Source organism: Zosterops lateralis (assembly GCF_965231275.1).
Source record: "Zosterops lateralis genome assembly, chromosome: 1".
NCBI classification, from domain to species: Eukaryota; Metazoa; Chordata; class Aves; order Passeriformes; family Zosteropidae; genus Zosterops; species Zosterops lateralis.
The window spans coordinates 42348121-42364760 of record NC_139762.1 but is presented as its reverse complement, the minus strand read 5'-3'; the positions used below and the strand labels follow the sequence as shown (position 1 = coordinate 42364760).

Below are 16640 nucleotides of genomic sequence, written 5' to 3'. Positions count from 1 at the left end.
TGGGAGGAGCCAAGCATTTCTACCTGGATAAAACCTGCAATTCAGAACTGCAGACCAGCCTGTTTTCCACTGGATTTCCCAGAGAAAGACTGGTCCCTTCTACAGGATCATCTCTACTCCAACAGAACTACATCTGTCACTCCAGGAGGACTTATTTGGACTGCTACCAACACCCTGATCAACAGTGTGTCAGGTCGGATTCTGACTCTGTTATCGTTTCTAGGATTTTTTTGTTTGTTTGTTTGCTTGTTTTTTTTTGTACTACTACATCTGCATTTTTAATATTCCTAGTAAAGAGGTGTTGTTCCTATTTCCATATCTTTGCCTGAAAGCCCCTTAATTGCAAAATTATAGTAATTTGGAGGGAAGGGGTTTACATTCTCCATTCCAAGAGAACTCCGGCTTTCCCTGGCAGACACCTGTCTTTCCAAACCAAGACAGTTATGCACTTGTAGTTGTGTCTGTACTCACATTTCCCTGGTTTAACTGAACTCAGGTATACTCCCTTGTACCGTAGTAGGTGTGAGGGAACATATTCCCCAGAGAAGGAACCTAGCTTCTTCGCACTCACCACAGGAGAGGTGCAGATGGTCAGTTACACCAGAGGAGCTGTCTGAAAATTCACATCCTATTTGTTACTGGGCATATCTCTATATGCAAATAACACACTACGGCAATACAGCCTCTTAGAAGAGGTAGGACCATAAAAACAGCGTTTGCCTTTAGTTTAGATTTTATACTGTAATTAGCATGTGTTGCATTTTGGTGTGTCAATAGAAAAACTGTAAGCATCTCGCTTTAATCTTCCATCAGCTTTTAAGTGCAATGTCTTCAGCTGAGTATCAGACTTACTTCAAAATGAGGACAGCCTGGCAGGAAGAAGTATCCTCAGAACACAAAAAATAAAGGTTGTGATTTTACAAGATTTAAAAAAGACCAAAATAGCACCTGCCATTAGAAGTTCTCCCCAACAAAATGCAATTCCAAAGGACATCAGTATAACACTGTCAATATTAACACAGTTAATATTACTTGCAAGGAATGTAGGAATGCAAGGCAAATTATTAAACCTACCTGATGTAAAAATGAGCACATCATTGCATTCTTCACCTGTGCAGGAACACATGAACATCAATCCCCCATCGTCCTTCTTTTCCCTCATCAAGCACTGCTCTGATTTATAGTCATCCAAAAAGTGACCATACAGTGTTTCCTGGGGGTCGTGGCATATTGTTTCTAATGTCACATTTTCATCATTCTGTCTCCTAAAAATGAAAAGGAGAAAATTGAAATCAAAAAAAGGAATATTTTATAAAGGGAGCAGACAGGACTGCGCCTGCCCAATATTTGCCTCTTTTGAGAATATAAGTGGCATTTAAAGAGCATTGTATGTTTTTCTCTGTCTTTCCTGAATGGGGTAAATTTGGCACCATCTGGGCTCCTCACATTTGTACAATGGCACAGCTATTCCCGTATCATATTACCACTAAGCTCACAAGAGTGTCTCTGAAAATCTCACTTAGAATTATTCAAGCTAATGCTCAATGAACTGCTGCGAACTTCAGAACATACTTTTGGTTTTTGTGGTCACTGAGCAGACAGTAAAAATCTGTGGGAAATTATGATAAAAACGAAATTATTTCCCCAAAATCTGAGGAATTTCTAGTGAGTTGGTATTTTCATTTCGCTTTTGAAGCATACAATCACCACAGTTTGTGCACTGAAGGAGTTATATATATTAAAAAACCCCAAACCAATCAAAAAAACCCCACCAAAATAGCAATCATAAAAACTGATGCATGTTAGAGTTGCCTCACAGTTAGGAAAATATTTACAGCTGATAATCTAGACCTAGTCCACAGATTTAATTTCATAGACAAAAGACTCAAAGGCAAAAAGCACTTTACAGTTCTCAACTTACTTGCCTTTTGGATAAATGGTCATAAAAAATCCAAACTGTATCTTAAATTGTACAACAACTCCTTTTTATGGCAAAAATAGACACCGATGACTTACTGAAGAAGCACAGAACAAATATGGAAAAGCACCCTGGACTGATTCTGAACTGAAATGCCTACTTCCAATTATGCTGAACATTTCAAGTCAATGGACACAACTAATCCGTCAGCACATGAATTAGTTATGCCCCTCTGTAAGTGGTTCTAATTATTTTACTAAATCAACAGCAATGCTGCAAACACTCAGTTCCGTTCCTTTAGTCCAGTTATTAACTCATTAAGAGCATTTTTGGTTTTCTTTGGTAGGACTGGATTCCCATTTATGGAAGGGCAAGGGACACCTCAGTTTTTAGACTGGAACACAAGCTTAAAGTCAATAAATCCTAAAAAAAGTATTACGGCTCATTTTTATAAACTCTTGATTTCTTCAAACTTAGACATAGGCTATATAAAAAGTATCATGCCTACATCAAAGTCTCTACCTACACAGAAGTTTTTTCTCATTAAGACAAAGTATTTCTACCTATACATGGCAATAAGCCTCTTGTGATAAATCTACATAATCTAGTTGCCTTGAAACCTGAGAGAGAATTGTCTTTGCTCAGCAACTGTCACTTCAATCCTCTCTTGAGCCTCAAATCTGTTTCTACTCTTGAGTGCTGTGGGTGGATACAGCTTAATGGCTTGCACAAAAACACGCCTCTTTTCCAATAACAGCTTAACTGGGAACAGAACTGTTTTAGAAGAAAAGTCCCCAGAACATTTCATATCAGAATTGTTAACCTCAAGCAACTCTCGGTATGCTGTGCAGAGATATGAGTTGGAAGCGGGAGAGCAAAGCCTGGTGAGGTAGCAGGGACATTCTGAATATCAGAGCAATCGAGGAAAGTACTGAGCAATGATGAATGAGGGTGTGCTCCTGTCCCCACTTGCATGAAGAAATAACTTACCATATAGCAACACAGACTTCACTACTCTTCTCACAGATGGAAGTGATGTTGCAGTTGCTCTTGCACTGATGTTGGTTTGAGCAGGTTGTTACTTTAATATCACAAAATTTGCATAGGTTTGACATTTTCAGTCCACTTTCCTTATTTCTGTCTACAGGTGATGTAAATTCAGCTTAAGAAAAAAAAAAAAAAGGAAACTCAGTAATAGTAGACGATCAGATTGCATTTTTGCTTATTATGAAGATAAGGTTTTCATCAGCAGCAAACATTTCCTCCTACCTTAAATTAGAAAATCTTTGATCTTTCACTGCTACCAATTTTCTTCACAACAAGGAAAGTGCCATGATGTCAAGACCAGGTTAATCCAAGTGAATTTGAAAAATTAAATGAACCTTTATTGACTTCAGACGGAGCAAAAGTTGCTTTATAATTTGCAGAATCATGCATTTCCCAAGACCAGTTTGCACTGAAATAGCTCCTATGCACTCACCCATTTGCATTACTCACAGGCAGTGTATCTGTCCCCTATGTACAACACTGTGTTGTGGTCTGTGTGCCACAGTAACTGCGGGTTCCATAGTGAGAATGCACATGAGCTGTGTGACATCATTATAACATGGATCAGGATGAATTTTGCAATTTTGTCTTTACAAACCTAAGGCATAACCTAGGTGTCATCCCTAAGCTGATTACTGTTTACACACAGAAACCACTGAGCTGGAACAGACTTTGAGCTTAAGGTAAATGATCTGCCAGAGGTTGTGGGTGAAACTTAAGCTAGAAATGCAATGGGGCATCTGTGCAGCTCATATGATCTACTGCAGGAGTCTAACTGGGCTAACTGCAGGAGACTTGAACTCTAACTTGCAGTGGCAGCTTGTCTTGTAGATCTCTGCTTTGACCCAACAGCTACTTTTCTGCATCCTGAAACTGAATCATTAAATCCTTACTGGTTCCGAGTCATAGTACTCATCATCTGCTTCAGTGTGGCAGCAGTAAGGAAGGAGAGAATTTTTGTGCCAGTGTTTGAACTTCAGGAAACGTACTTTTAGCTCAAAAACTATTTTGAAAAGACAGTGTAACTACAAGGAACAGAAAACGCTGACACAAATATCCTTCTAAAGCTAAAACGAACATGCAACTATCTGAAGTGGAGCAGACAATCAACAACGGTTTCAGTCTGACTCACTTTGCAATGTAACTGGAAAAGTAGGGTGAACCACTCTGAGGAGATACTGGGCTTACATGCAGCACAGCCTTTCTCTTGTAGCCACCTGCGTGTTAAAACTGTGTTCATATTGCTTTCTGTGGCCAAATGTTGCTAGTCAACCTGTAATAGGCAACCAGGGATTTATAATTTCCCCCTCTCTACTCAATTAGCTGAGAAATCAATTTTTTCCTCCTAGAACTTTACTCTTTACTACATTAGACTATTTTATTACAGGAAATAAATATACATGATTTTTACAGGAGGAACTAAAAGGGCCTCTTGCTAACATTTTCAATGGATTTCTGAACCATTGTGGGGGACTGAGAGAAAAGTCTTTTCATCCAAATCACACACCTTTCTCATCACTAGCATGCTCTGGTACTGACCTAAGGTTTCTGATCTAACAGCTGCTATAATCAATGACAAAACTTTCAATGGTTTTGTGGTACAGAAGAAGATACTACACAGAGGGGATGGTTAGGATGAGCTCACTGGCTGTGGCAGCGTGCTCCCCCCTGCTTTTGGCTTAAGCAAGAGCTAACAGGGGTGGTTGGGAGGGCTGCACCTGGCTTAAAGCTGGACTCTGGGAAGACAGATAACAACACAATAGCTGAGGGCCATAAAACTTACTCAACAGCTGAGGGCTGGTTGAGCATGCGCCAACCAAAACACAGCTGGCATGCAAATACTACTATAAGTCAATCATGTTACTCCATAAATAGGGAACAGCCCAGGGTCTGCTGAGCTCTCCTGCAGAGCAGTGGGCTGCATGCCAGGATCTCCCCTCGAACAGAGATGCCTCTTGAGGTTGCTCCTTGAGGTTGAGAGAATCCTTATGGCATCAAATACACAGTAAGTGAAAGGGTAATAAGCACGCTGAAACTTTGAAATATTAGCTAAATGAGATGAAGGACTGCTTGTGCACAAAAAACCCTTTAGACCTCAGTTCCTAGCATGAAACTAGGTCTGGATCCAGCCACACCTGCAAAACCCCTGAGAAAGGGGTTTAGAATGCAAGGGGGTCCTTTCTGAACCTCATGACTCAACATGAGGGTGTCTCTGACAGTTTAGTCCCACCTTGTTCTCTATGCAGTAAATAACCAAGTGCAGGTTGCCACCAAAGCTTGTTATAGCACTGTCAGGTTTACTATCAAACTTTGTTAAAACAAACATTGCTACTTTTCTCTTCCAAGGGAAGTGTATCACCCCATTTGTAACCCTGGGAGCCCTCACACGCATGGAGAATGCTGGCAGTATGTTACTGGCTGGCAGAATTTTAAGCCCCAGGTAAACATTGCTTGTTCTTAATTGTGTGTTGCAAGAGCCATGTAGAGGAACAAAGCCTCAATGAAGCAGGTGTGGTAGGAGCTGAGAAGGTCTTGAATGTAGTATTCTATGAAACACATGTTAACATAATCCTCATTATAGCAAATTGTACATCTCTTCTGAAGTGTGCCTCTTACTTCCACATGCTAAAGAGAAACTAATACCTGTCACAACTTATCTAGGTTGCAGTAATGATCAAAACAACCTGACAGTGAGGGACTGTCCCTCTACCCAGAAAAAAAATCCACAGTTCTAAAAGCCTGGAATGAAAATAGAGACAAATACTGAGGGAGAGGTGAAGTGACTCACCCAAATGTACACAGAAAGCCTGCAGCAGGGTGCCAAGCATCTCACAACTGAGCACAGGGGAAAGCCATCTGCTGCTCAAACTGCAAAGACTTTAGCTGCATCTATGCTGCTTTCAGCTCTGAGCTCACATGGCAGCAGTGGCACGATGGATGCCTCTGCCATAAACATGACTCAGTTCCCTCCAGTGCCCACAGCACTGGAGCCAAGAGCCACATAAAGGTGGTCCCTTAGGTACTAAGTGTTTCAAGCACATTATATTTGTTGAGAGAAAGGGTTTGGTTCTTATGCCATCCCTGGCTGTGCCAGGTTCTGCCAAGGCTCACCCACTGGAACAAATGGATGAAAATAAATATGTTTGGTCCTCTTCCAAGGAGGGATATCCAAATCAAACTACTTGATTAAAAGAACAAACAAACAAACACACAAACAAAAAACCCCACAAAAAAACCCACCAAAAAACAAACCCCAACTGGAAAGCAGCAATCCCCTGTAAGGTCACAAGCCTTCTAAGGTAGGCATTAGCTTAATCAGTAGCAACAATAGTAAAAGCTTGGGCAGCTAGGACCAGGTAATTTCTCATCACGTTTAATTACTGTCAAAAGCTAATGGGGTTTTGGGACTTCCAGAACTGACTACACCTTTATTTTCTCTCCAAAATTCTTCTAACCGAGGCTGACAGATCAGTGACTCTTTATTCATGCCTCTGGCAGTTCAAAGAACTGTCTAAACTGCCCAGGTGAACAAATTTTATTCCATACTTCAACATTTGGTTATAAGTGAGACTGCAGTTTACTTTCCCTAAGACTGTCATAATGCTCTAGCAGGTGTTGGTGTGTTGTTTGTTATTACTCCTTGACCTTATCCACTGTGATAACCCATCTAGTTCCAAACTAAAGCCAAGTTTGACTTTTTCTATCTGATGCTGAAACCCACATCCTGCAGATGGCCTGAGAGGAAATCTGGAGTTAGATAGGAACTTTGACATCATTCTTTGATCACAGCCTGCTACTAGACTCTGAGGACTTAGAAATCCTGAAAAGATGGGTCTTCTTCCAAGTCACATGAACTCACACCTATCTTTAATCAACAAAGTCCTGTCTGGAGAATGACAAATTGGTAGTAGGATTCTTCCCTAGGAAAGTGTATTCACTCATGAATACCTCCCCTGAGGGACTCATAAGTAAGGAGTGGTTAAGGACCAGCAGACTGCTCCTCTTCTTGTAGTCACTTGAATGCCCATCTCTAAAAATATTTGACTATCCTGCTGCCCACTTCATACCACATGAGCCAACTCCTCAAGATTTTCTCCTGTTAAGACAACTAAAGTCACTTGAACACCGTAAACAGAAGCAACGTTTGATTTTGCATTAAAAAAAAAAAGTGGATATAATGAAAAAGTCAACAGAGAAATCATAGATTTGCACAGGTGAATTAAGCCATCTTAAAATGTGTGCTTGTCTCCTAAAATTTGAATTTGCCATCCACTGTCTAATGTTAGGTTTCTTATTTTAACTTCTACAGGAAGCCTAAGTCTAGCTTTTCTTGTATCTTTGTCCAATAAAAGATTGTGGTTTCTTGGCTATGAAACTTTCAGCCAACCAGTTAGCAGAGATTGGCTACCGTGGTTAAAATGCATGGAACATGCAAATCAACACATGGGCTGGACATTATGGAAGAGACACCAGAGCAGTCACATTAGAAATGTCCACTACATGGATTCTGGTGGAGCCAGACTTGCAGAACATCACTTCTCTTCTGTGGTTCACATCTTTATTTATGATTTCTTGGGACATTATAAACAGGACACCTCACCCAAAGCCTTTTGACTTAGCTTGAAGTTGTTTGCATCTGTTGTCTGTAGATATGTAACTTCTATTGACACCTAACATTGTAGTTTACTTTTCTCTCATTTTTAATATCATTACATGGTTCTCACAAGCTAACAATACTAAATAAAGCCCAAACCAACATGCTGTCTTTTTGGAAATATCTACACTGGAAAACTTTTTATGTCTTAGGATGCATTTCAGAAACAGCAGCCAATTTCTTTTACTCCTATCTTGTAAAATCCTGTCACAGCACTTCCATTCTCTCACCAGTGTCTCTGGCACACGTATACTTATAAAATAGCAGGCAGATCCCATCTTCCCTCCAAAAAAATGCTGAGATAGATGTTGGGATGGGAACTCAACTAGTCAGCTGCTGTGAGATAATTCCACCTGACGGGAGAGATTTTAAGATGTCACTCCACTACATCACAGAAATCTGCCAGGAGGACAATGGCTTTGTTAGAGAGCCTTGAAGGAGATTATCCTTGTTCTCCCAAAGAGCACAGCTCCATGACATCACATATTTGTGTTTGGAAAGCACAGTAGCAGCTGTGAAGAGCATCCAAACTGCATTACCTCCTCATCCAACAGAAAGGCATCAAGTTTGGCCAGGAACTGTATGAGACACAGCATGACTTCTGTTTTGACTACTATCCCCAGTACACGTTCTACAGTCCTAGTGGAACTTTGCCTGTTATGGAGACACTGCCAGCTTCATTAAATTTGCCTTACACATGCTGATAAATTAATTGCAGGAGTGAGAAAGTCAAGGAAAATGTATGATCTGAGCTTTTCTTTCAAGACCTGGATGTATATCCTGATGGCAATTCTTAATTATACTGATTACATCTAGTGTGATAATACAAGGAAGTGAAGACGGAAACATAATCAATCCTAAAGATAAAAAAATCATGAGTTACAAAATCACAAGACTATCCAGACAGATCATGGAAATGAAGGAAGGGAAGAAACATAACAAAAAAAAACACACACAAAAAAACCAAAACAAAAAAAAATTCCCAAAACAAAACCAAAAAAACACCTCATCATCAACAACAACAACAACAACAAAAAATCAAAAAAACCAAACAAAAAAAGCCCAACCCCAAGCAACGAAAAAAACAACTGCTGGGTTCTCCCTTACTTGCCATTGCTGGCTGTACTCTTAAGAGTGCTTTTTGAGACATGTTTTGAAGCTTTGGCCATGAGCAGGAGGGTTGGAATTGCCATCTAACTAAAAAAAAGAGAAGATAAAATGAAAATATATCATTGGCATCCAGGAGGTGGATCTTCAAGAAAAATAGCTGTATTGTATTACCCATCATAAAATCACAGGAGCTGGCAACACTGCAGATCACCTAATAACTCCCATCATAACACCTTCAGGGTAACCCTGTGAAATATGTATTTTCAGTTTTTCAGTTACAGCTGCCATTTCTAAGCTTAATGTCATCTGAGCTGGAGTGTCACTCTGGTGAATACTCTTATTCTCCCTGTGTGAGTATGAGCTCACAATGTTCACACCATCTTGGACACGGCTTTGGGTGCAGTCCTTTATCTCAACTATGAGTTAACCCAGCATGATTACAATGGGTACAGGACTTTTATGATTTTGTGACTGTTTCTATTAAGATTAACAACAGTGATTATCAAGAGTGCCGCAACAGCCTCTGTAAAGCCAAACACGCGCTATCTTTTATGTACAACTAAAATATGTCAGAGGAAAACAGGTTCCATGAATGTTTAACTATCCCTGTGGCAGGACTCCAGGAAACCACATTCCTATGGATTGTTTTGCAGAATCTCTCAGCCTCAATCTTTTTCATACATAGTCACAGATCACTGACTACCACAGAGCACAACAGCTGCTTCAGCCAGTACTTAAAAGTTGTGCTTTTAAGTGTACTGATTGCACTTTTGCAAATTTCAGGGGCTCAGCAATGGATAAAAGCAAAAATAACTTCCTGTTTCTACACAGTACTCTGTGAACTAGGTGGAGGAGATGCATGTCATGGCTTCCCCCGGTCATGTAAAGGCTTTTGCCTGTTGTATGAAAAACATGTAAGTCATACCTATCACACCAAAGAATGATTTGGTGGGGCCCATAGGCTTTTTTCAGGTTTGTGTGACCTGCTCTTCAGCCATGACTGAGAAGTCTGCTAGGAAAGAAGAGAGCAGGCTAGGTAAGCCATGTTTACCAGCTAGACCTAGCCAGGAGTAGTTTGGCCATCCCTAGCTAAAGGAAGGCCAAAGCAGAAGAAAGGAAAACCAGAAAGCCACTGATGAACTGCACTGATTTTGGGAAACCACCTTTTCTCACCTACCAGCAACAGGTATAGGGGAAAGTACATGCAGAGGGAGAAACAAAAGGAAAAGGAGCAGGAGTTAGGAAACTTCATTTAACTCGCCTCTGCGGTAGAAGTGAATGGCTTTTAACAGCAAGTGGAACTGGCAAAACTTTGCTTTAGGGATTGCTGCAGGCATTGACACAGACATGGAATCAAATCTGGCAGGAGCTGGGGGAAGGGACACAGCCAGAGAAAATAAGAGGAAACAGTACACTAAGCTGGAGATCCTGAAGATGAAAAGAATTTTTGTATTTAAAGCATTCAAATACCTCTATTTTTACCCACAATTTCCAAAATGAGTGATCATTAGCAGTTTTAATCATGGGCTAGGCTCTTCTCTGGTACAGGGCACAGCAGTGCCTCAAACATGCCTGAGAACAGAGCTCGCTGTTGTGACTCCTGACTGACAGCAGTGCAGGTGAGAGCAGACTCCAGCTCAGCACTTACAATACAAGTGTGAAAGCATTCTGAAAACATTATTGTGATGCCTCAAATAATGAGGATTTTTACCTGCAGATCTTTAACTTGCAGCACATTTTCTGTGCACTATTTAGCACTCCATGGCTGGCAGAACAAAATAATACTGTCTCCAAGCAAAGAGGCTGAAAAAAATCTAAACGATGGCTTCTCATAGGGCACTTAAATGGACATCTCATCTTCTCCTGACTTTAACCCACAGCGTCCCTAACAAAGCTGGTAAACAGCACACAGCACTGGAGAGCCATACGTGATATAACACCAAATTCAATTTATTCCATTATGACTACAGGGTCTAGGTTTTTTCTGCATAATGCATTGAGTTTGAAATTTACTGGAAGTTGTCTCTGGTGGTTAACCCCTCCTGGGACTTCAGATATACACCGGACATTGAACACAGCAATGCTCATCTGGTTCTCAAGATTAGCAAAACCAGCTTTCCTGCTTTGTTGGAATAAGCATGATTCATGTTTCAGAACTGACATTTGCAAAAGTAACTCTGACCTGTGCACTAAGAAGCATATCCTGCATCTAAACCTCCTTTTGTATTCTCTTCTGCTTAGTGAAAGCTGCCATTACTTCACTTGAAACAGAGCTGAAAGAGTATAAACACTTCAGCTTTGTCCAAATATTATTTTTCCAACTTATAGGGTCTGAAAATAGACAGCAGTCATTCAAGCATAATACAGCTATTTCTGTGATATTTTTTCATGACAGATGAGTCTCTGTGGAAGACCCCCTAACATTTTGAACATACATAATTAGGAACAATTCTGACTCAGAAAAACACAAATATGCCTCTGCTCTCTGCTACAGAACCTTGCCAGTACAAACCCATGTAATTGTACCTCCTCTGTAGCTTGAATGGAGTTTCTGAACCCATTGCATCTCTTCAGCCAGATAAGAAATCCTGTTTATAGTAACCTCCTTCTCCCCACTCCTGTTCCCTCAGCAGTCACACCACTGCCTGCCTGCTTCAAAATATGATAGAGCTCTTAATACTTCATAATAGCAATGGGGAAGGTGAATCATCTGTCCTGATGGAGGCACATATTCCCTCCAAAAGCTTAATTTATATTTCTTCCCCTTATGTTTCTTACAACAGAAGTAATGAGGAACATCCATCTTAAAGAACCATTTGCCCTGTTTTCAAGGGTCCATTTATTAAACTCCCAGTTTCCAACAGGGAAATTCAGAAGTCCACCCAGTGTTGGTGGAACAGAACTTACTTGCTAAAAATGTTACAGCTAAGCTATTTCTATTAGCCATGAATTATTCCATAGAGACACATCCTGGCACTTCAGTTCATCTGCAAGGCTACTGAATGTGCTCAATGTCACAAAAAGCCCATGAGATCATAAAAGAAATTGATCATACTCTTAAGGTAACAGTGCTGTGTATTGGGAGGCACTACTTTCTTACTTACAAGCAGTACTAATTGCCTGTCTTGGGATATCTGCTTAATGCAAAGGAAATCTTGTCTGCTTTTTTAGGTGCATCTTCATTGGACAGGCTACAGGTGGGATGAAAACAGAGACGTTTTGAAGTCTATGTTTCAGGACAAGGGACTGCATCTTCTGCTAAACTTCTGGGCAGTAGAACACATCAGGATCCATGGTACAGGCAAAGAGACGTTCCAAAAGTTTTAGGAGCTTCCTACTGTGCTGTATTGCCAAACCCTGCCATTCTTCCCTTGGGGATTTGCAGCTGTGGTACTTGTGGTGGACAGAGTTGGTGGGCACATCGGTACAGCTCCTACTTTTCCCTTACAATGACAACTGTTGTACTGGCTCTTCACTGTGAAAGCAGAGCACACTGTGCTGATGGAGCCCTGGCCTCAACTCCCACAGACCACTGCACCACCAAAGACACATGGAAATCAAAAATAGTAACATACTTGCTTGGCCAAACACTCACAAATGACACTCCTACTGGACTTTACTCTTATTTAGTGTAAGGCCTCATCCTGCCTAACTTTCTGGATGGCTACAAGTAACTAAGTGCTGGCCTGGCATACACACACCATCACATGAGTGCACTTAATTAAAGGGGTGGAGGTTTTAAAATCTTCATGTGGATCATCAAATCCTGTTAAATCTGGATCCTGTTAAGTTATCTCAGTACAGGTTGTATTAGGAACAAGTCTATTCAGACTCAAAATTGAGACTTACCACACATAAAGTTGTTGTGGCTTATTCTATTACTTTAAAATCAGCTATAAGCTCAAGAGGTCTGAATTCCATGTGTAAAAAAGCTTTTGTGTTACTTGATTATCTACCTGCAGCATTTTCAGCAGGAAAATAAGGAATATTCCAATAAGGAAGGCTGGATAGACAGCAGAAAATAATCTCTTCCAAATGCAAAATAGAAATTATTTAAAGACTGTTCTCTACACTGGCAACATACAGGAACTCAGGTGGCAAAGAGCCAAATCTTTCTGCTGAAGTTACAGTTAACTCTCACTAGTTAACCCTTGCTACAGCTAAACTCTTGTCAAATGTATATCCTCTACTGTATTCAAAAGAGCACACTAAGATAACTAAAACATAGAGGAAACTGTGTAAATAATAACTACAAGTTGCCATGGCTTGCCAAGAGTTAATAGAGGTGTGCAGCTGTTTATTAATACTGTTTATTCACTCAGGAGACTGGCAGACACATTAAACCCTCTCTGGTCTCAGAAACCTACCTCCAAGAAAGGTTATGAGAATATGTTACTTTGGGGGAAGACTTTTGCTTGCTTTTTAAAGTAGTGAAAATGAAGCACAGACAAAGGCTGTGACAAATCACACAAAACAGGAAATTCAAAGTTAGGTCTGACTCCCACAGGTTCCCTTTGATGCAGCCAGGTTGCTTGGTGAATCAGAAAAAGTATCACTCCTGTATTTGCCATTTTATGACTTTAATTCTCATTTTTATTTGCTTTACTAGTATGTCCAAAAAACTACTGACACACACTTTCCTGACAGGTTTAGAAGTCAGACAGCCATGCCCATCTTCCCCTTTGAAAGGCTCCTGCCACACACAGCTTTACAGAGCCCTCACCAGATCTCTCATTTGGGGATGCCACTGCAAAGGCTCACTCACACACACATCTCTTCTGACATCTTAAAGTTCCTTTGTGATGCAAAGAAATAACATATTTTGAGAACAATTGTCTGCCTCATGGAGAAATCCTCAGACCATTTTGAGAAAAAATGACAAATTTGTTTCTAAAGCATTGTGAACACAACAGATCTTCCCTTTCCCCCTTTTTCCCCTTTCTCTCTAGCGAGGCCATAGAGGAATATCTGCACAAAGAATTTTGCAAAAAACATCAATCATGCCCCCCTGCTTGTTATTAGTTCACATCCCTTATCGTGCTTTCTCCTCCCTCCCAGAGGAATCTGACCACACCTTACCACACCTCCCGCCCCCTCCCAAGGCCAGCCTGAGCCAGAAGAGCTCTCCAGTCTAGACGTTGTCTATCTGACAACACAAACACAATGAAGAATGTGGTATGAGGAGTGGCAACCCACAGCTGGGGTAAGGCAAAACCGCATATTTCAGCTGCAGCAGTGCTGCCCAGGGCAGGGAAAAGTCTCTGTGGATCTATGGCTGCAGCTACTTCTGGGGAAAGGCCAGGCTGCCCAACGTGTCAGGGACATGGGAGACCTGTCCTCTGCTGCTGTCTCCAATCCACAGTCTGCTTTCAAATGTTACTTGCCCTGAGACAGGAGGTGTCACAGCCCTTCCATGAGAGGAAACAGGGGCTCTGGAGTTTGTGTTTTCTGCCAGGCATCAGCACTGCAAGGGCAGATGGGATTTGCTTAGGACTCATCAGCATGGATTATGATGCTTTGGAGAGCGCTCCAAGCATTGATTTTTTTTCCCAGTTATATCTGCAGAAGCACCTCAGGCCTCATAGTTATTTAATCTGTAAAAGTAGATTGGAGGTTCTTTTGATTTTGAAGTATTAGAAAAAAGTCTTTTGGTGTCTCAGGTTAACATTTATGGGAGACATCTGAGAAGACAGGCACTACTCTCTGTGACTGTTTCTTCAGCAGTACAGAGACCTGTCAGATGCCTCCTCTTCACAGGATGCTGAAAGAGTCAGAATAGTCTTGTTTTTAGAATACAGTTTTTTCAGGAGAAAGGATATTAAAGGGACAGAGACAATGTGAAGCACATGTATCCTCTGTGACGTGAAACATTTGATTTTGCTGCAGTTCTGTAATGTGAACACAAAAAATAAAATTCAAACCAGTCACCCCAATTCTGCCTTGTTTCAGGGGAAAATTGTGATGAATATTTACCTGAAACTGCTGATAGTCTGGGAAAACATTCTGTAAACGCAGACAAAAGTTTTAACTTTTGCTCTGAAACTTCTGCTGAACTGCAACTTATTTCTCTGATTTCAAAGATCTGATTCTGACTACAATCCTTTTCTCTAAACTGGAATCAAGAATGAACAAAACTTTAGTCAAAAAAAGGCAAACCCAAATAATGGATTTGGGATTAAAAAAAAAATAAATCAAAAGCAATCTTAAAGTATAACACAGTAATTGGAATGGGCTGCATCTGTTCAAGTATCAGCTTAAGCATCACACTTACAAGTAGGAAATACTTCAGAATTATGAAGCACAAGGGGCAGAAATAGCATGAGTAAGACAAAAAGATTTTATGTACAATGGCATGGTTTGGAGCATGTAAATCACAGGCCTGCCATTCATTGTTTTAATTTCACCTAGGCAGAGACATTTGAACAGAAGTTACTTGCTCTTTTTCCCTGCACAGCTCCCTAGTGAGCCTCTGCACTGGCCCTTCACAAGTGCACCTTTTGTGTCAGCTGCTGGAACGTGTTGGAGCCGCGAGTCAGGGGGTGCTTTGTGCCTCCAAGCAGAACCCACACTTCAGGCATGATCTCAGCAACCTATTCAGCCAGGATTGGAGCTGACAGAGCAAACTGGCTTTGGCCACAGCTCCTAAGGACATCTTAAACAGGGATGAGGTCTGCATGGCAAAAGTCTCTATCTGTACAACAGAAAACTGTGTGTGTGTACACTGGCTGCTGCTGAACCAAACCAGGATTTCTGCGATATTTTCTAACACTCCAGTAAGTGTGAGGAGAAGCTGCATGCACACAAAGACTCACAGCTGCCCAATCAAAATAAGCATTTAAATGGATTAACCAGACAACTGTTCTTTCAAACTTGCATTCGTTACACAGCTACATAAATCAGAGGGATTTATAAATATTTGTTTTTTCCAGATAAAAAGGAGGATATTAGTGGGATTTTTTAAAGTGCATTCACTGCCACTATCTGTCCCTCCCAGCCATTAACAAACAAACAAGGAAACAAAACAAAAACAAGGATGTTGTGCATGCAAAAACTGTAGTAACAACTTTAGACTTGGGAATTTTGGTTTAAGCTTAATATAAAAACACAACTTACTAATATAAGCAGCATGAAAGACCTGATTTTATTTAGGTTTTTGAAGACCTCTGAACTTGAGGAGTATTTGAGAGGTCTGGAATTTAAGTTAGGGCACATCCCATGACTAGAGGTTGCTATTACGGTACTAGTTTACAATACAATCTACCGATTATGGTAAGAGAGAATTCTATGCAATTTCTTTCTCTAGACCTGAATATAATCCATCCTTCCTAGTCTATTTGAAGAACTGTTTCCAAGTAAGAAGACCCATTTAACAAGTCCACATCCTTAACACACACACAGAGGCTCCTCTGTCAGCTACTGATGGGCAAACATGTTTATGCGGAAGCTCTGTTCAGAGCTCCTTTTTACTGTGAGAAGCCATTTTCCTTCAGGAAAATGGTGTTTATGAACCATTCTGTCCCCACACCGCAAGTTTTGAATGACAGATTCAGGAAAACAGTATTAAAAAGAAATTACTCTCTTTCATAATCCATCAGCTCAGCTAAAATAGTAAATCAGAGGAAAGTTAGACACAAATGTAATCCCCTAGGAGCAGAATCACTTTGAATAGATTTGAAGAAAAATACACATCCTTCTCAAATTCAGTAGCTTGGATGGTTATATTTGTCTCTGTCAAGTTACATGCAAAGAAGCAGAATGATAGAATTCAATACCCAGAGGATATGCTATCTTGATAGATGCATCTAACTGCCACAACTATTAATGGGAATTATATACTGAGTATTGAGAAAAGGGCATATGCATAAAACTACACACTTCTAATGATATTCAACCTCAGGAAAACTTTATTTT

The 16640-nt window shown here is 40.5% G+C and overlaps 1 protein-coding gene across 5 annotated transcripts in view; it reads right to left on the bottom strand.

Moving 5' to 3' along the window:
- Positions 1-16640, bottom strand: part of TGFBR2 (transforming growth factor beta receptor 2) — a 60653-nt gene that overhangs the window by 29822 nt on the left and 14191 nt on the right. For 2 of the 5 annotated variants that reach the window (XM_083864765.1, XM_083864762.1), the window contains exons 2-3: positions 2909-3080; positions 1075-1265 (exon numbers count right to left, since the gene is read on the bottom strand). In XM_083864765.1, the coding sequence (XP_083720891.1) occupies positions 1075-1265; positions 2909-3080 (363 nt within the window). The other 3 variants (XM_083864761.1, XM_083864763.1, XM_083864764.1) reach the window with 3 other exon arrangements.